The sequence below is a fragment of the Brachyistius frenatus genome, unplaced genomic scaffold (assembly GCF_029030835.1).
Source record: "Brachyistius frenatus isolate BFR_SWC_R1_liver_20210118 unplaced genomic scaffold, ASM2903083v1 Contig_20, whole genome shotgun sequence".
Taxonomy (NCBI): Eukaryota; Metazoa; Chordata; class Actinopteri; family Embiotocidae; genus Brachyistius; species Brachyistius frenatus.
The window spans coordinates 4,099,862-4,119,628 of NW_027210619.1; the positions used below are offsets into that span (position 1 = coordinate 4,099,862).

The 19,767-nt window shown below is 41.1% G+C and overlaps 1 protein-coding gene across 4 annotated transcripts in view; it reads left to right on the forward strand.

Moving 5' to 3' along the window:
• The first annotated feature begins 257 nt into the window (after window positions 1-257).
• The window catches only part of LOC138619528 (G patch domain-containing protein 8), a 32,354-nt gene continuing 12,844 nt past the window's right edge, over window positions 258-19,767 (forward strand). The window contains exons 1-3 of one of the 4 annotated variants that reach the window (XM_069696079.1): window positions 258-686; window positions 901-969; window positions 1,123-1,427. In XM_069696079.1, coding sequence (XP_069552180.1) covers window positions 1,275-1,427 — 153 coding nt within the window. In that variant the 5' untranslated portion in view covers window positions 258-686; window positions 901-969; window positions 1,123-1,274. Of the gene's footprint in view, window positions 970-1,122; window positions 1,428-19,767 lie in introns of all 4 variants that reach the window. The other 3 variants (XM_069696080.1, XM_069696078.1, XM_069696082.1) reach the window with 3 other exon arrangements.

Below are 19,767 nucleotides of genomic sequence, written 5' to 3' on the forward strand. Positions count from 1 at the left end.
TGTGTGTGTGTGTGTGTGTGTGTGTGTGTGTGTGTGTGTGTGTGTGTGTGTGTGTAGGGCACTTCAATTCGGAGTTACTCAAGCACAGCGTGGACTGGAGTGATCCAGTTATTCCAGACCCACGCACCGACGCGGGCTGCATATTATAGAGTAGGCTACAGCAGATAGAAATCCAGTCCGGTGCAGCCCCCAAAAAGAGAAGCACACACACATACGGAGGAGGAGGTGGGATGGAGGAGGAGGGAGAGAGAGAGAGAGAGAGAGAGAGAGAGAGAGAGAGAGAGAGAGAGAGAGAGAGAGAGTATGTGTTTCTGAGAAAGAATCTGAACCACTTGAGCCTGCCTGCGCTGGAACCCGATAATAACTACAGGACTGCTGAGGATGGATTTACAGTCCCTCCCAACTTGCACCGCGGAATTTCATTCACAAGACAGGTGATTGTAAAAACTGCTGCCAATCAATAGTGAGTAGAGGGTGAAGAAAAGAGGGGTCAGATGTTTTCCCTTTCTTTCCTCTCTTCGACGTGCGTGAAGAGAAGGCGCACCTGCGAGAGTGTGTGCTCCTCTTTTCTTTGGTGAGAACTCAAATTTGGTTGCTGCTGCTGCTGCTTGGCTGCGGCTTCATACACTTTACAGACTGGACCAGTGGACTGGGAAAAAGACGGGAATAAGAAATCGAGAGGAGGGGTGAGGGAGAGAGAGGGTGTACAGGAGAGAGAGAGACAGAGAGTGTGTGTGTGTGTGTGTGTGTGTGTGTGTGTGTGTGTGTGTGTGTGTGTGTGTGTGTGTGTGTGTGTGTGTGTGTGTGTGTGTGTGTGTGTGTGTGTGTGTGTGTGTGTGTGTGTGTGTGTGTGTGAAACAGAGACTGGATGGATCCCTCTCTTCCTCTGACACTCCACAGGCGCTCATTCATTTATTCAAGCTCGGCCGACGACAGCATGCCAAACGCTGACTCCAGCGGCAGAGCGCGGTCAGTATAACGTCCCTGTCTTTCAATCGATCTCTGTACTTTGTCTCTGCATTTTCACGCCTGCTCTGTTTGTAGTTCGAGTTCACACACTCACATGCACACACCAGGTATCCCACACAGCAATTTTCATCTCCTGTCCTTCTTCTCATGCAGGCAGAGACTTCCCAACAGAGGTCAGGAGTGAGACGTCCTCCGTTGCACCGGTCCGGCAGCCGTTTTACCTGCACAGCGTCCGCGCAGGACCTGACTTTGGCGCCCACCGGGACACTGTCGACACCCAGGACCAGCGTAGACGAACCTGCTTTATGGGTCCCAAACCTCGTGAGGCCCCCGGGATGGCGTGCAGTGCGTGTTACTACCTGGTTATCAGCTCTACACACCTGAGCAATGGGCACTTTCGGCGCGTCAAGGGGGTCTTCAGAGGACCGCTGTGCCCAGCCGCAAACAGTGATTCACCGGTAGGAGAACATACGTGCCTTGGTAGATTTCCCTAGGTATTTATGGGTGTGAGACACTGAGTGTGCGTGTGCGTGTGTGTGTGTGTGTGTGTGTGTGTGTGTGTGTGTGTGTGTGTCTTTGTAGTTTTGCTTTTGGATCACCTGAGTCCTGGAGCTTGAAAAGAGTTCAAATCAGATCATTTCCTTTACTTTTTTGGCAGCATTGGAGTTAAATAATTTTTTAAAAAAGGGTAAAGTTAGGGAATGGCTTTTTATAGGAAGTTCCTCACAAGTAACCTATAGTAACATAAGTGTATGTGCAAGCAGTGGGTAGAAAAATTCAAGTGTCCATTAGACCCAGTCATACTGTCATCCAGCACTGAGGAGGTGAATATTTTTGCATCGGATGATAATTTCTTCTCCTGAGCTATATAATAAATATGTTTTTGTGTGTGTTAGAAGACAGTGGATGTGAATATTTTAAACTGAGAAAAAATGTGTATCCAACCATGAAGCTATTGTCCCTCCATGCCTCCTTCTTTTTCTCATGGCTATGGGAATTAAACAAATCAAATTACATTAGGTCTTTGAGGAGAAGATGAGTTGCTCAGTCGAAAATTGCCCTAATTACCTTGGGAGTATTTGTAAAGTGTGGGTTGTTCTGTGTGCGTGTGTCCGCAGGCTTGTAGGGTAACTCCCTGACCTTTTCCCGATGCCCATAGTTCCTTTGAGCCACCAAACCGGCATTTAGTTGCAAACTGTCTCTCAGTCTGCGTGCACTTTCTCGCTGTGTGTGTGCAATTGTGCACTTGCAAAGACAAAAAAAAAAGTGTGTGTAGCTCAGAGAGAAAAGGAAATAAGAGAGTTGAGGAAACAAGGCAAAGGAAATAGCAGTAGATGTAAATATGTACATAATATTTTGAACTGTGTGAATTAGGGTACTGTGTGTGTGTGTGTGTGTGTGTGTGTGTGTGTGTGTGCGTGCGTGCGTGCGTGCGTGCGTGCGTGCGTGCGTGCGTGCGTGCGTGCGTGCGTGCGTGCGTGTGTGTGTGTGTGCGTGCGCACATGTGTGTGTGTGTGTGTGTGTGTGTGTGTGTGTGTGTGTGTGTGTGTGTGTGTGTGTGTGCTGTGTATCCAGGAGCTGCTCGGAGGGTCTCTGGTAATCACACATTATTCATGAGCTCTTAATGTGAGACGAGACAAACTGGCGGAGCTGATGACAAGTTTGATGAGAAAGGAGGAAAGGAGCAGCTGGTATGTGTGTACAAGTGTGTCTGTGGGAGTGTGTGTGTGTGTGTGTGTGTGTGTGTGTGTGTGTGTGTGTGTGTGTGTGTGTGTGTGTGTGTGTGTGTGTGTGTGTGTGTGTGTGTGTGTGTGTGTGTGTGTGTGTGTGTGTGTGTGTGTTCAGACTCAAGTCATTACCAGTCTGTCATGTTCGGCCTGCGTTCACTGTGTGATGGGAATGAGCGAATACTGTTGAGCAGACACTCTCAGGCTGGCAGAGAGGCTGCAATGAGTTGTATTCACAAATATTCTCACAAACTTTTACACACGCTCTCAAACACACACACTCACAGAAATCATTACCAGATAGATAGTCTGTCTACCACTCTCTTTTGACACAGTACGCACAGTACACATCTCAAATGAAGGCTTCCCTCTTAAATCTGATCATTTCTATCACCTGTCTCAGAGTCCCTTCATCTTCTTGTAGCATCATCAACACATTAAGTCTGGTTTGGATGCACTTGAAGCTTCGTGACTGTGTGAAGCATAACTACAATTTTAAACTGATGAATGCATACTGTAGAACACCTTTGAAACAGTTGCTAATTTCCAAGTTTATAAAAATTAATTCAAAACTACTTGATTCTTGTTTGAGATAAGTAATCAATTTAAATGTACCATATCTTTGTAATTTTCTGTCAAACAATAAATTCACTCAGGGATGAGTTTTTAATCACAGAATATTTTCGTATAGACCAATATCCGTAAGTGGCATCTTGTTTTGACAGATGTCATACACTATATCAAAACCTGTCAAAAAATATAGAATTAGGATGATTAGTCAATTCATAATTTCTTTTTACAGAAAATGTATCTTAATATTAAATTAATATTAAATTTGGTTGGACAAAACAAGCAACTGCAGGTGTCACCATGAACTCCATGAAATTTTTCACAATCTAAAGTTATTTTTATATCCAAAATAATGATTTGATTCATCACAAAAAAAGGTAAGCAGGCTAATTGATAGCAATCGTTATATTTGGCAGCCCATATCAAATGCTTTGCAAATCATCCCGTTCTTCTTGTTTTGTTGTTCTTTGATTTGGTAGAATTTAAATCAAGAAACCTTTAACTTTACATGACTTTAAACTTTATATCCGAGTAATTTGTAGTTTTTAAAAGAAAAAATTGAAAGGTATAGAGCTGGTAAAAAGGACACGTGTGACTTGGCTTATACAGCAGGGTACATTGTAAGGCTGTTAAAAGCCAGACTTTTTTTTCTTCTGAGTGCACTCAAGTGCTCATGAAAGATATTAATACTGCATTTACTTATGTTAATTCATGTTATCGCAACTCAAGTGTTGCAGTCTAAATTTCAATCGCAGTAAAGATTTTTTTTTTTTACAGAAGATATTTTGAATTGTCAGAGTAAAAAAAAAAAAAAAAAAATCGCCTTAAAGGGTGTCTGTGGTGTTACAGTAAGCCAAAACAGTGTGACAGTGGAATTGTATGCCCAATACCATGAAGCCGAAGCCTCTAAATGGAATTCAGCCTTTTACTATTTTATTTACACCTGTGATTTTTCTCCAGTTATATGGCAAAATGTCTCCAGTGCAAAAGGCCAATGATTAGAAATAGTTTAATTGTCATATTGTCAAATAAAAAAATCTGTACTACCGCAATGCAAATTTATAGCCCTTGAAATATCATTAAGAAGTAGAAGTACCATCGAAGAAACCCATTCAAGAAAACATCACGAGCAGCAGCAGCTCCTAAGATTTCCTTTCAACAAGAGTATTGAGAGTAAAACCTCTGAACACTGAAATATCCCTGAAAAAAATAAAACACTCAAACCATACCAACTGCAGGGTCTTATACTGTAGCTGACCTCCATCGAAACAGATCCATGTAAAACAAAAAGTTTGAATTATATATATATACACATATATATAAAAAGACATGCTTTCAGATGTATCCATATTAGTTTAGACATGGCCTGATATATGAGCCTGTCAGCATGATAAACTGTCTGCAATTGTGGTCAAGCAGTTCAAAAGTGACCCTTTGCTTTAGGTGAAACGCGGCACTTCAGCCAGAAGCGAGTTTAACACATCACTTCAAGGCAGTTAAAATATGCTGAGCAGCATCTTCTTCTCCTGTCCGTCCTGCTGAAGAGTAAGCCATGGCAGTCAGCACAACAGCTAGCTGCTCTTTGATTCAGGTCGGATCAGTGGAGTACAAAGGATTTTACAATTGGGATTTGTTCGGGGTAACTTCTTGTGTCTTCACTTTGATAAAGCATTGCAGCATTAGGAAAAACACTGGGTGCCATAGAGTGGTAAAGAATAGCACACAGCCCCTTTCTTCCGCCCCAACAAATCCACTTGTGGTTGTTTAGAGGACTCTGCTCTGTTATTTAGTTAGCTTCCCTGTGGTGTGCTGTGGTCTGTCTAGATTAGGATTTTGCTCATTACTTTATCACCACTAATTAGCCAGTGTGATTGGTCTCTCGGACGTGTCTAACTTTTGGATCCTGTACGTGTATTCATGCTTAATCATCACCGGTGAGTCATTCTTCAAACTCTTATTAACACTTCAAAGGTTTTTTGTTCTTGGTGTCAGCATTGAGGGAGGACAAGAGGAGAGATGTAGCAGCGAAAAGGTGTGTGCATAGAGGACAAATTCAGACCTGATCTGTTCAGATGGAGCCAAATTGATACACACCTTTCATTTATTTTCCTTGTCTGAAAATTCTCAAATCCTTTTCTCTCTGTTCCCTTTAGACCCCCACCCAAAGAACAGTATAGCCTCATCTGTGTGCATATTTAGCTGCGTATCCACTGAAGACCACTTTGATGTATATTTCACTGCCGTTGCAAGAAACAGATGAATCGTTAGCCACACAGCACAGTGTCAAAATGAGTGCAAATGCCCCAGGGTGTATATGTGTGTGGATGTGGATGTGACTCTGTGTTCGCACCCTCGTGTTTCATTGATTCCGCAGGGAGCTGAACAGTGTTTATGTAAATGAGCTGGCATTTAAACATATGCCCCGAACAATTACCTTGAAACAACTATTTAGCTGAACAAAAACACTGCAGCACTCAGAGCGAGTCAAGTAGTTAGCCACAAATATTAAGCCATCATTAGGGGACGGAGGTGAGATGAGCCAACTGGTTTGGCATTTGGCTTGCAGGTTTGCTCATGGATGTAAACACATTACCCAGGAATCAAACCCAGATACTTTTAATGGTGATGATGATGATAATAGTAAGTGATCCAGGCTCGGTATCAAAGGACTCACAGGGGAAGATTAAGCTGCTAATAGTATCTTGACATTCATGAAGTTCAACAAATGTCAGAGAGAGATTCGTTAAATGTGGTGAGATTAAGATAAACATGTTTGTGGTATGAGTTTAAAAGTCACTGTTTTAGAGTCAAAGCCCCTTCTGTCATTCATAAAATCTAATGTTAATCCACACACACACACACACACACACACACACACACACACACACACACACACACACACACACACACACACACACACACACACACACACACACACACACACCCTGACTCGGCCATTAGGCCCTGGTGGAGCAGTTTGAGAGTGAGCAGGTGAGTGCTGCTGAATGCTAAAGTCCTGTATGACTGGACCATTCCTGCTGACCGCTGCAAAGTGCTCCCACTGATCACCGCTAATGTCCTCCATCACAGTTTACACTCAACACTCCAGAGAGAGTGTGTGTGCAAGTGTGTGTTGGGGAGAAAGGTGGATAATTGGGACAGATGGGTGAGATAGGATGAAGAGAAAGAGGAGGGAGAGGGGGAGAACGAGACAGTTGGCATCGATTTTAACACTCTCGCAAGCCTTTATTGACATTTCATTTAGCTAATGAATTCATTAGTGCTTCATAGCATAATAACCTCTACTTGATAACCAGGATGGTTCCCCAGAGGAAAATGCTGTCTATACTCTGCTGCTTCACTATTTTCTGACTTTACCAAACTCAATTTCTGCTTCATTTTTTTTTCCCTCTCCACCTCAGTTTCTTTTTCTTCTACATAACAAGTTTTCTCCCTGTTTGTTTGTGCTGAATTGTGTAACTTGTAAATGAACTCCCTGTTTGAGGTGACATAACCTGGCAGTCTCTCAACAACAATGCGGCATGCCCTCCAGAATAGAGAAAAAGAGGAAGGTGCAAGAAGTATGAGCATACTCATCTCTACCTTTGTATAGGTGTCTTTGTGTCGAGTGTGCTTGCTGATTTTGTGATGCTTGATCATCCGAGATGGAGATGATTTTTATTCCATTTACTGATGACTGACTCATTCTTTTCTTGTGCCTATTTGACTTACTAACTTCTAGAAACACAAGCAGGAAACCTTGAACTCACACAAAAAGTGTTTGTTTTTTTCAATCATAAAAAGGGGGAAGTTTCACCACAGGAATTGTGTTTATACACATTCACAACCCTCCATTTGGACTAGAAGTTCTGTCAGACTTAAAATAATGGTTAATGAATTAGAAGAGTTTATCTATTTGTGTTTGGGTCTGATGTCTGATGGCTTCTGGGGCATCACTGTAAGGATGTCTGCAGGACTTAGTCGGCCTGTTCGGGCTCTGTATGGGTGTGTGTGAGCACGTCTGGAGGGTATCGAGTAGGCTGAGTGCTTGGTAATATTAGTAGTAATCTAAAAGCGAGGGCTGCTCCTGTTGATTTAAACAAACATGTTTTAAGTGCAGGTCCCGACATGTTTTGAACGACACACGAGTTATCACAGACTCATACATGCATGCACGCAGGCACAGCAGATGGCCAACCTCTCATTTTGTATATTACCTTGGGACAGATGTTTGTCTGTGTGGTCATTAGTGTTCGCAGCATCAGATAATCACCTGGAGACACAGCAGCACATAAACACACACTCACGTACAATTAGTGAGTGTTTGATAATTACGGGATGTTTGATGAACCATCTGGAACACCAGCTCAGGCAGAAACTGAAAGGCACACTCAAAATAAAATCACACACACAAAAAAAACTCAAATCATAGTTACATCAAAACTGTAGATAGGTGAGAGATGAAGAGATTAAAACATTTCTGTTTCACAGTCATTAAGATGTCACATCTCATTCAGGTTTTATCCTCTTTGATTCGCTTGCAGTGATTTTCCCCTGCAGTCTAAACTCTGCATCTTCCGTCTCACATTTATTTTATTTTTCTTTCACACTGTCATTTCCCGCTACCTTTTGTCTCTTCCTCCATCCATTTCACTGGCCAGTACCTTTGCTCTCATCTCCCTCTCCCTGACATGCCTCTTATCTCCCTCTGCTATTGCTTTTCATCTCATCTCTAAAACCCATTAATTTTTTAGCAGGTCAAAGGTTTAACTGTTTAGGCCTTTGAATTTTTCAAGCATGTGTGTGTGTGTGTGTGTGTGTGTGTGTGTGTGTGTGTGTGTGTGTGTGTGTGTGTGTGTGTGTGTGTGTGTGTGTGTGTGTGTGTGTGTGTGTGTGTGTGTGTGTGTGTGTGTGTGTGTGTGTGTGTGTGTGTGTGTGTTCGTGTGTGTCTGTGTGTGTTCGTGTATGGGGCTTTGTGCGTGTGGGGAGTAATATTGCAGTAGCTATATTGCTGAAAAATCCTTGAAGGAATGAGAGCTGTGCTTTATTTGATGGTCAGTTTTCCGGTTCTTCAATAACCTCCATTTTACGTCTTGACTCTGTCTCTTATTCTGCTGCTTTACCTGGACTCTTGCTTTTATGTAGGGATGGTTTTAGCAATACAGTTTTGTCTCCATTAGCTGTGGCCTGCATACTTGTACGTGCCTGCATGTACATATAGGTGTGTGCGTTTCGAATATTTGCACCCGTGTGCTTGAATGCCTGCGTGTGTCTCCACCGCTGACACGCAGGCCAGGGTTAAGAGCAGCTCAGACAAATTAATTATCTCTCCTCTGGAGGAACGATGACTCACTGAAAGAAGGGCTCTGAACCAGCATCTCCTTGCTGAGCAGAAGCCCAGGAATTACTGCCAACCTAAAAGAAACCAAGGGGCTCCCTCTGAATAAAGTAACTTGGATTTCATTCTCAGCTTGATCTTCACATCATTTTTTTTTTCAACTTTTCATGTGTATAAGGACAATTTATAAAAATAACTACGACTGAAAGAAGTCGAGCAGGCACTTTGCATTTATAGATCAAAGTGGCAGAGGAATTTTAATGCATTTGAACAAGTTTTACTTCCCTGAATTCAATGACATAAGATCAAGGCTTTCATGTTTTGTCTTGCTGTGCCTTGCACAGAAAAGGCTGTTATGGTGCATACTGTACTGCTGTGTACCCCAATACAATCATACAGATCGCTTTAAGTCATAGCCTCAACTGAGACAACAGAAAGACTTACATCATTATTTAAAACTTATTATATGGTATATGTATAAATTGTTAGTTCTGATGTTGAAAGTTGGTTGTCTTGAAAAATGGGGATGTATTCTTTATTGTTATGATGGCACATGTTGGTACAATTAATCTTTCAATGAAGCGTTTAGGAATTTATATCTTATTCAGTCAATACTTTGACATGGAAAATCTTAAAAATATCATATCATCAAAATATAATCCAATTTCATTTAAAAAAAAAAGAATGTTATCAATAAGGAGTCTTTCATGTTTCTGCTGCCTCAGCCACATTCTCTTGCCCCTGACTTTTCAACTTTCCCCTCTGACCTCTGACAGACAAACCAGTATAAAAATAGGTGGAGGAAAAATCAGTGTTAGGGTCAAGGATTCAGATAAAAAGATAAAAATTGTATTATTGAGCCATTACCTTTTTTTTTTAAATGTCTGTGTACCTTTTAATAATGTACATGTGCATACACATAAAGGAAGGGGTGGGGGGGAACAGCACAAACAGGGCAGAAATGCATGTAGTATTATAATAACATTTTGTGTGTTCTCCTGTGTGTTCATTCTGGTGTGCTCTCATGTTTATGTATTACAGCAGATAGGACCTTCTAGGACATTCTGATAGCGCAGGGTCAGTCATGCATCAGTAACAATGCATCAAATTATATCAGACTTACCTCCACCAGCAGTGTGAGCCATGATGCAGACACTAATAATTCATGCCATTTGCTTCAATCAGTCTTCATATGAGCCATGATGGAGAAAACAACTCACTGCAATTATCATGAGCAGCAGCATTCCTGTGCTTAGCAGATTGGAGATGTTCAGCTTACCGCTGTGCAGAAATGTTCGGCTACGTGATGCCAGGATGGTTGGATCACAGTGGTCTGCAAGCAGCCTCCAGCTACCACCCATTGGCTAAAACTCTTGTGTACGGGCAGGGTGCCTGTTTCCTCTGTCTCTTTTTGTATGTATGCTTGGCATGATTTTGTTTCTCCATTTTTGCACGAGTCTGCAGTAGGGCCTTCTTACCCTTGCTGTGAGGTATATTCTTACCCTGTGGTACGGGATTAGTCACACCAGTGAATGGGAAAACATGGAAACAGCAGGAGGAGAGGAGAATAGAGGGACAGGAGAGGAGAGGAGAAGAAGAGGAGACGAAGGGAAACCCCACAAAGATGAGAAGAAGTGTGTGGGCAGATTGTGTGTGTGTGTGTGTGTGTGTGTGTGTGTGTGTGTGTGTGTGTGTGTGTGTGTGTGTGTGTGTGTGTGTGTGTGTGTGTGTGTGTGTGTGTGTGTGTGTGTGTGTGTGTGTGTGTGTGTGTGTGTGTGTGTGTGTGTGTGTGTGTGTGTGCCTGCATGCCATGGGTACTCATCAATTTCCCTAAGAGTCTCCACTTTTCTGCTGCCATAAAACCCAGAGGCAAGAAGTAAACACAAACTCAATAAGATCTGCATCTCTCTGCCTCCTTTTGTGTCTTTTCTCCTTTCTAACTCTTGATGTAAGGTTATAGCTATGTGTTTGTATCTGGTTGTTTGTATTACATATGCAAAACATGTCTGTCATCTAGCAACAAGGAAACAAATGTAGTGTGAGGTCCAGAGGATGTGGAACATATTGTCTTTCATCTCTGGGTATGCTGGTGTTGCAGCTGCTGAGTGCTCGTCTTGAACAGTATAATTATAAATGAACTTTCCTCTTCCATGTATGACAGCAATGTGTGTTTTTGGTAAAGCTTTGCAAAAACAGTGCGCCATGCACACCGCAGAGCAAGCCAAAATGTATGAACTTTGTGTGTGCGGCTGGATGTGGGTGTGTGTTTGTGTTTATGTGAAAGCGTGTGAAAAATAGCAGCGTGTGATTTATGTAAATGAGTGTCATCGCTGAGGAGGAGGCAGAATTCCCAGGCCTGATGAGTGGCTTAATGATTCATCAGCCTGGCTGAGGCAGGCATCAATAATGGATGACAGAGTGGGTCATGCAGGATTGCTCGCCCCTTGATTAAAGTGCTCCACGGCTAAACGCCTCACTTCCTCCCTCTTCTCACCCTACCTTCTCTGGGGATGAATACAGAAATGTGCTGTACAGGCACACCCCCACACACACACTTGCACATCTGGTCTCACACACACACCTCTGCCTCTATCTCCTTCTTTACGGCTTAATGTCATCTCACCTCTCACATGCTTAATAAGCTCTTATACCTTCCTCGTCTTCCTCTGTTTCTTTGGCCTTAATCCAATCACGAGTGAAAGAGGAAGAGAAATAGGTAAAAAAAAAAAAAAATAGGAAGAGATGGGGGAAGAAGAAGATGGAAAAGCGTGGGAGAAAAAAAGAGAAGCCACAAATGAAAGCTTTATGATTTGTACAGAAATGGAACCTTTCTCTCTGGAGATAAGACAGGAACATAAATGTTCTTTCTCTACCCTCCACTCACACAGAGCGGAAGGAGTCGTTCTCCCTCTGTCTCTCGCTGTAAGCTGTATGTGGGTGTTGGTGTGACAGGACAAATCTCTGTCTATTAGGAGACATAAACCTCTAAACCCCAAGCTACACGGCCATACATACTAATGCAGCCATACAGAGAGCTGGATAGAAGTTAAGAATGATAGCGAGGACACCCAGAGAAAGACAGAGACATGGAGAGCGGGGAGATGGAAGGAGGCAGACTAGGATGTTGAAAGCAGAGAGAGTCCTGGCGGGATTTCAATCCCTGGACAGCACAGGGTCTTAACTGCTACACAATCTTATGGTACAGCAAAACCAGCTCTCACAAAGTTGGACTGATGTGCACCGCAGAGCAAATTCACTGAGTCTTGTGCACGTGTCCCCAAGTAGTTCATTTCAGCCTTGTCGCATGTAGTATCATTAGCCATCCATACACTTGTACGGTTATATGCCACAAAAAAGATCACTCATTCTTATTGGACACACTCATGTTATCGCCTGGTAGCACAAATGAGCCACACAAAGTGAACACACACATATACACATATGAAACTGGAAAGCTTCAAAGGAATCCGCAATCATAACCAGCAGCCCATCATTCTCTTGCACCCGTCCTTGCCCCTCATCTGTAAATTTCGAAGTTGGCGAGACTTAGACGAGCATTATGAGTAGCGTGTAATCTTCGATCACATTAATCCTGTTCTTTAAATCTGTCACTTCCCAAACTGATTACCTCCATCTTCTTAACTTGTCTTTCCCTCTAATCTGCATCATCACACTGACAGATTACAGCCTGAGTTAGATCACATCAACAGATAGAGACTCAATCCTCTTTGAAGCCGTCAGTCAACTGCATTGTCTGGACAGACAGGAATGTGACAGACAGCATATGAGTTTGAAGTATGTGTATTTGATATGTGTGTGTGTGTGTGTGTGTGTGTGTGTGTGTGTGTGTGTGTGTGTGTGTGTGTGTGTGTGTGTGTGTGTGTGTGTGTGTGTGTGTGTGTGTGTGTGTGTGTGTGTGTGTGTGTGTGTGTGTGTGTGTGTGTGTGTGTGTGTGTGTGTGTGTGATAACCTAGCAATGCTGCATATCGATTTATCCATGCAGGGTTTTCAATTGCGTCTGTAATTTAAATGTCAAGAGTGTATGGTCCATATAATTCAATTTTTTTCTGCCAGCTGGGAGAGAAAAAGCATTTAATACTGGAGGTGACATTTAGCAAGAGAGTAGAGGCGCCTGATAGGCACATAGATGGAGGGACACACAACTGGCAAGTGCTTTTAGTGCATGAGAGAGAGGAAAACCAATACGAGAGAGAGGAAATATTACAAAAGGCTACAATAAAACAAAATTTTAAAAACCTGAGGGAAATAACGGGGAGTGATCGGAGAGGAGACAGTGAAATGATAAGAGGATCAGATCTCACCGATCTCCAGCCGAGGCTCTTCTTGTTTTATTTTTACCCCTCAGAGAAACTGTAGGGGGAGAATCAAAGAGGAAAACAAGAGTTTAAAACAGACTACATCCAAAACATACTTAAAGTGTTTAGAAATTGACGAGACAAAGAGTAAAATTCCCCTCTCCCCTCATTATTCCCACCATCCTTTGTTGTCTTGAAATTAGTATATGATGACCTCATTGATATGCAAAGAAAGACAGGGGAGAAAGACTTCGTCTTTTTGGGAAACAAATTTCAGCCCCTGAAGGGCATAGTGAGTAAATGAGGGGTAGGATCATAAAAATGCATTAAAGGACACAGAGGGGACCCCCGTTAGCGGAACGCCTGGGCATTTCAGGAATTTTCATGCATGCATTCTCGCTTTCGTGTTTCTGCCTTTGATCCCACCCAACAGGAATTTAATCCACAAAATGCATGGAAAGAAAAACTATGGGTCATGTTTGTTCAAGTGGGGAAAATGTCTTACGATGTCCTCAGATTTTTTTTTTGGTCTTTTTTTTTTTGTCTGTAAGCTATGCTTTGCCCCGGTGAATCAGTTTAAGTTATCCTGCTGCACAAGCCGGAGGCGAAGTTCACATTGTATTCTGGCTGGCACGAACACAGAGAGATTGAGAGAGGAGGAGGGGATGTTGAGAGGTGGGCAGATTTTAAATGTGGCACGGAATAGGATTGATCAATGGTACAGTGCATGAATAACTCCGTGAAAACAAGGTAGGCCTGTTGAATGGGGAAGAAAAATAGAGAGAGACAGCGAGAGTGAAGGCAGGGGGGGTGGACAGCTGAGGGGCTCTTTGGCCTTGCATTGTGATGGACAGGGAATTAAATTTTGATTGCTTGCTGAGTGATCGTTTGGTTGGGCCTTGTGACTAATCATAGATTTATGGCTTCAACAGGAGAGCAGTGCAATTTGTAGATGTTACGGGCTCCCTACTTTATGGCCCCAGACAAAAGCAGTACAGTTATTTTGAGGCTTTTGAATACAATTCTTTAATTATTTTTTGAATCTTCTTTTTATATTTGGATGTGCTAAGTTGCATTTTATGTATAAATGCCAGACTGTAGCTTTCTCCTTTTTATGGACAGGTTTAGGTCTTAAAATCTATCAGCAGCCAACAGATGTGTTTAAAGCATATTTATTTTTTACAGTACAACTGTAACATCATTTACCAAAGCGTGAAAGCAGCACATATTGTGCTGCCTGTAAGCATTATGATACTAACACATTTTCAGTTGTTTGACTGTATTTCAACATTAGAATAAAACAATGACTACAAGGCTAAAGTATAATCTTAAGCATTACTATGTTTATATTCATTGTAGGAAATGCTGAATTCCATCTAATGAAAAGTCATTTTTTTCAGGTTTGGGTGCAGCAGATCAGTGATCCTAAACTTACAGACAAGGTAATCAGGTTTTTTTTTTTTTTTAAATAGCTCCCATACATTTTATCTGATGTGAAATTCGAAATTTGCAATTTATCCCCAGAGGTTCATTCAAATGCAGTATAAAATAGAGAGAGTACAAGGCCAGTATAACAATGTTCGTTATATGTTGACATATTATCCACGGCAGAAATTTAAAGTGGAGAATCTAAATCTGAATCTAAATTTAAAATCAAACATTAAATCAGAAGCTACAAAGGACCACTAGTTTGAGGATCATATCCACTCTTTGTTTCAACATGGTAACAAAGAGCACAGGGCGCATAAGCAATTATAATTTATTCTCTATTTACTAAGTTCCTTGCATGCAGCTCAACTTGAAAGGTCAGATGGAACATTTGGTTATATTTTGTGGTATCACTGGTGATATCAAGGACTGGGCTTGAGATAGCATACAGTGTACACTTACACACAATGAGTCATGGCATACCTGACAAGTTCCCTGAATAACACTTTTTGCTGTAGTCTCATTTTCTGATTTATTTTCGCTTACAGAGTCTCAGTCACAGAGTTGCTTTCTGGCAGTGTGTGCAATGACATCGCTCATTGGTACTAACACATCTGTCCTTTTGGCTGTAAGAAAACCCTAATGACTATGTCTACGGTCAACACATCTGTGATTTTGGCTACGGTCACTCTGTACACTACTTGTTTTGGCCATACTTCTAACTGGCTGTAATGATCTGAAGCAAACAAAGATACACAAACACACACACACACACACACACACACACACACACACACACACACACACACACACACACACACACACACACACACACACACACACACACACTACAACATAGTAGCACATAGACAAAAACACAAGACGTACATGCGAATGTATACACACACATCAAATGAATAAATGGGTGGGTACAGACCATGGAGGCATATTAAAGACAGTCAAGGGAGATGCATTAGGGCTGCAAATATCAGCTCATTAACACTCAGCTATTCTGTTCAGTAGCCTGTGTGTGTGTGTGTGTGTGTGTGTGTGTGTGTGTGTGTGTGTGTGTGTGTGTGTGTGTGCGTGCGTGCGTGCGTGCGTGCGTGCGTGCGTGCGTGCGTGCGTGCGTGCGTGCGTGTGTGTGTGTGTGTGTGTGCGTGTGCACAAGCATGTCTGCCACTGAGATCTACAGGTCATTATGGTAACAAGCAATTTAGCCCTCAGGTCAGTTGTCAATGGCCACAGAAGAATAGCAAGAAATCACACGTGACTCTCCCACTGCCAGAGTCTCTCCACTTGTGTGTGTGACTGCATGTGTGTCTGATGGGAAAAAAAAATCACAGGAACACTTCAAAGATGGGTAGAAAAGAAGACAGGGAGGCAGATACATGTAAATACACGGAGAAAGAGGGGCAGAGGAAACAAGATTTGCTAAATTATTTATTTTCCACAAATTGAATTGTTTCTATTCATTGCAGTGACTGCAAGTTAGGGTGATAATTATAGCTGAAGATAATTAAAGACTTAATTGGGCTTGATAAACAGTTGTGAATTGTTTATTGAATTGTTCTAACAAGGCAGTAGCAATTAGGAGTTCTCTGAATTCATAACTATCTCCTCTTTACAGTTTGTCCCCACATCACTCTTCTCTTCTCTCTGTCTTCACCTCCTGAATGCTGAATGGGTGGATATTCTATGATCTTTTAACTTAATGTAATATCATTCTTGCAGTTGTTTTATCATTTAAACCCCTCTGACGAGTTTGAGAGAAAAAAAAATCTACAGTCAGCGAGATAACACCAGATAACAAGTAGCGAGTAAATTGCATACTACTAAAAATACTTAAATTGACTATAAATGTGAATTACAAACAGCTGTATCATTGAGCAGGTTTTGTGAGTAATAAAAATAATCAACATATATAGACTTTGTTACAACATTCAATTAACCAGTCCAGTATCATGGCAAAGTGGTTAATACACCTGCGAGTCCACTAGAGGGCAATACGTTTATGTAACACCTGGCATTACTTCAGCGTGAGAAGAAGTCGCATCAACTGAGCAAGGTCGTTTTGACGGATGTCATGTGATGAAGTATACAGACATGATGTCCTTATATTGAGGCTGGTGAGGTAGCAGAAGTCATAATACAGGCAGCCAAGGTTGATAGTGGATGTTTTGTTTTTTTCCTGACCCTAACCACACGCTTTTCCACATGTATTTGTTGACCAAAAACACATGTTTTTTGATAGCCTGGTGTTACCAGATGCAAATTGACTATTTGAATATACGGGTCTGGCTACGCTCGATACGGACGATTTGTCCGCCCTTCAGAGTGGCTGTGATAACGGTAATGTGAACAGGCTTTACAGAAATCATAGCAAAGAAGATTGAAGCTGTGAGCAATAGTCTGGCGGAGCCAGGCTAGGGTTTTGACGCCTCATGAGGCAAGGCTGTGATACTGACACGCTGCCCTCTAGTGCACTGGCACATGTATTACACTATCGTAATACCAATTACATTTAAATTAACTGGAGTTAAGCAATAAAATAAGATTATTAGAAATAGTAATAGACACACTGCTAATTGCCATATAACCTTATATGACCTGTGATTATATCAGCTCTGCAACTCTGTTACTTTAACCATAGTTTCTTCGAAGTTAGCCACATTCATAAAGTTTTTACCTTATTCTTTATAACCTTCTGCAGTATAATTTTTCTTCAGTGGATGTTAATATATTTGAACAGAGAGAATCCGTTGCTATCAGCTGTGTTGCTACTGGGCTTGCTTTCTCTCTTTCTGGATTTATTATGCATGCCGAGTGTTGTTTCGTCCTATTTTTTCAGCTAGATTTAATGTGTTTTGAATTTCATACTAAAACAAGATTGCAATTAAAACTTGTATTGCAATGCTGTTAACAATTATCACATCTGATCGGTTACATCCCAGTATGTCGCAGCCAACATATTTAATAAGTCTGAGGAGGCTTAAATTCTCACTCTTCTTCAAACATTACTCAAGTACTGATAAACATGCAAAGGAAGAGAGAGGGGAAAGAAAACACAGTGTAAAGTGCAAAATAAAACTTTATTTAATCCTCCAAACCTACTCAGCAAAAAAAATAAATAATTTAAAAACAGTATCTTTATATAAAAATCTGTACATTCTCTAAGCATAGATGTTTTATTATTTGGCCACTCTAATCCCTCCATCAAATAAAACCTCTCTCTCCCTCAGTTAAGCCTACAATTTTAATGATCTCTCCCTTTATGAAGTCTCATCCAAACATCTTGTTTTAACAAGGAGGCAGAAAGCTCTCAAAATACTGTGTTGGAGTTACTTTACTAAAATATGAGTCTGTAAACCTCAAAACCCATCCCTCGCACTCGCTCTAGGTTTAGTCCAGCAATCCATGAAAATGCTGTTTAATATTTAATTACAACCAACAAGAAAGTGACCAGTGAGATGAGAGAAACAATTTAGCTCAAGTGCAGTAAGCGTCTGAACACTATTTTGTTCTTTATTTGAAGGTAATTCATTACTAATAACTAATTATCATGTCAGTCATGTAGACTGCAAATTAAAAGAACACTTTTCCCTCATTGTTTATCACTCTGAGCCTGAAATTAATCTTCATATGGTTTTCAAACATGTCTTTTTTTTTTATTTATGTTTTTTATTAAAAAAAAACTGCTTAAACAAACAAAATACACAGTAAACCATATTTAAGTCATGATTTACTGTAAAAAAAAATATCCCAAAAAAGAATGCACTCTTTCTTGGTATGATCTGCATGGTTTGGTGTGATAGAAATTTCAGAGTGACATATGTATATCTATATTTTTTTTTTAAAGAAGAGAGATAGAAAACAGCACAATGAAATAGAGAGTTGATGGACAGTAATCTAGTGAACAGAATATTATCAATATAAACCTGACCTCAAAGATTTATATCTGTGTCCTTGAAAATTCCAGCTTACTTTGAATCAAGATCAAGACGTTAGTATAAGTTGAGTTATGACTGTTAATATAATTATTTATTGAGTCTCTGTGCTGATCAGCAGTCTTAAATGTAAATCACAAGACAAACAATTCTTGAAAACCTTTGGTTAGTCTCTTTACAGTCTCTGCAGTGAGGTCACACCTACAAATTGAACATTTTGATTTTATATGTTGTAACAGTCATCACAAAAAATTTACAGAAAATAAAGAAATAAACAAGGGGCCAGTTTGAACAGGACCGATGGCAGTAACAGGGTGATTGCATCAGAATGGTGCTGCCACAGTAGGAATCTGCAGAAAACCCAGCAGTTCCTCAAGGGACTTTTTGTTTCTGAAGAGTTTTTCATGTACATATTGTATATCATTAGTTTTCACTGCACACATTACCGAATGCTGACAGACAACGTCTGTAAAACACTTTAAGCGTGACCAGTTCATTTCCACAGTAGCTCAAGACATTAAATTACACGCGTGTGTGCCTGAAACTCCGGTTATGGTCCATAACGACTCTTATTTGTGGCACAATTTTAGCAGTGGGATAAAATGGAACTTCTATGAATTGAGGACAAGCGAAAAGGAGAAAAAAAAAAAAGGCATGGAAACATAATTCACATTCGCAGCCCTGTACAAACACTCACACATAATCATGCAAACAATCACTGTCCATTCCGGTCTGCAGATATATCCGTTGTGCTTATTCTGCAAACAGATTTATGCTTCTGAGATAAATTGAGGTCCAGATTAATTTGGCACTGGTATATCAGGTTGACAAAATGTGTGTGACTGTGCATACATAAGTGTGTGTGTGTGTGTGTGTGTGTGTGTGTGTGTGTGTGTGTGTGTGTGTGTGTGTGGGTGGGTGGGTGGGTACTAAATGTTGAGATGGATTTCTGTCTGTCTATGCATGTTGGTGCATAAGGGTATGTAGAATTCATGAGGTGTGTACATTTAAAGTAAATGAAAGCTCTCATGTTTAATTTTAGTAGGTTATTTAACAGAAAAATGGGCAATCGCTTGTCAGGATGTCCCTGACATAAACAAATGGCTTCTGAGTTCACACACACACACACACACACACACACACACACACACACACACACACACACACACACACACACACACACGCACAAGCACAAGCACATATTTCTGCTTTGATGCGTTCACACCTTTTCTCACGTACGTACATCCCTCTTTCTGTTCATATTTTTCATTGTTAAAAATAATTATCCTGACAGAACGCAGAGGTGAGAAGAAAAGGTTCAGCACTACAAAGGTGAGCGCACACAGGAACATACACAATGTACAGGCATGCGCTTACACAGTTCCTATGTAATCTTGCATAAGCTTTAAAGTTCACAAATACGCAGCATTCATTATCTCAATCTCATCACCCCGGTGGAACTCAAATGAAGG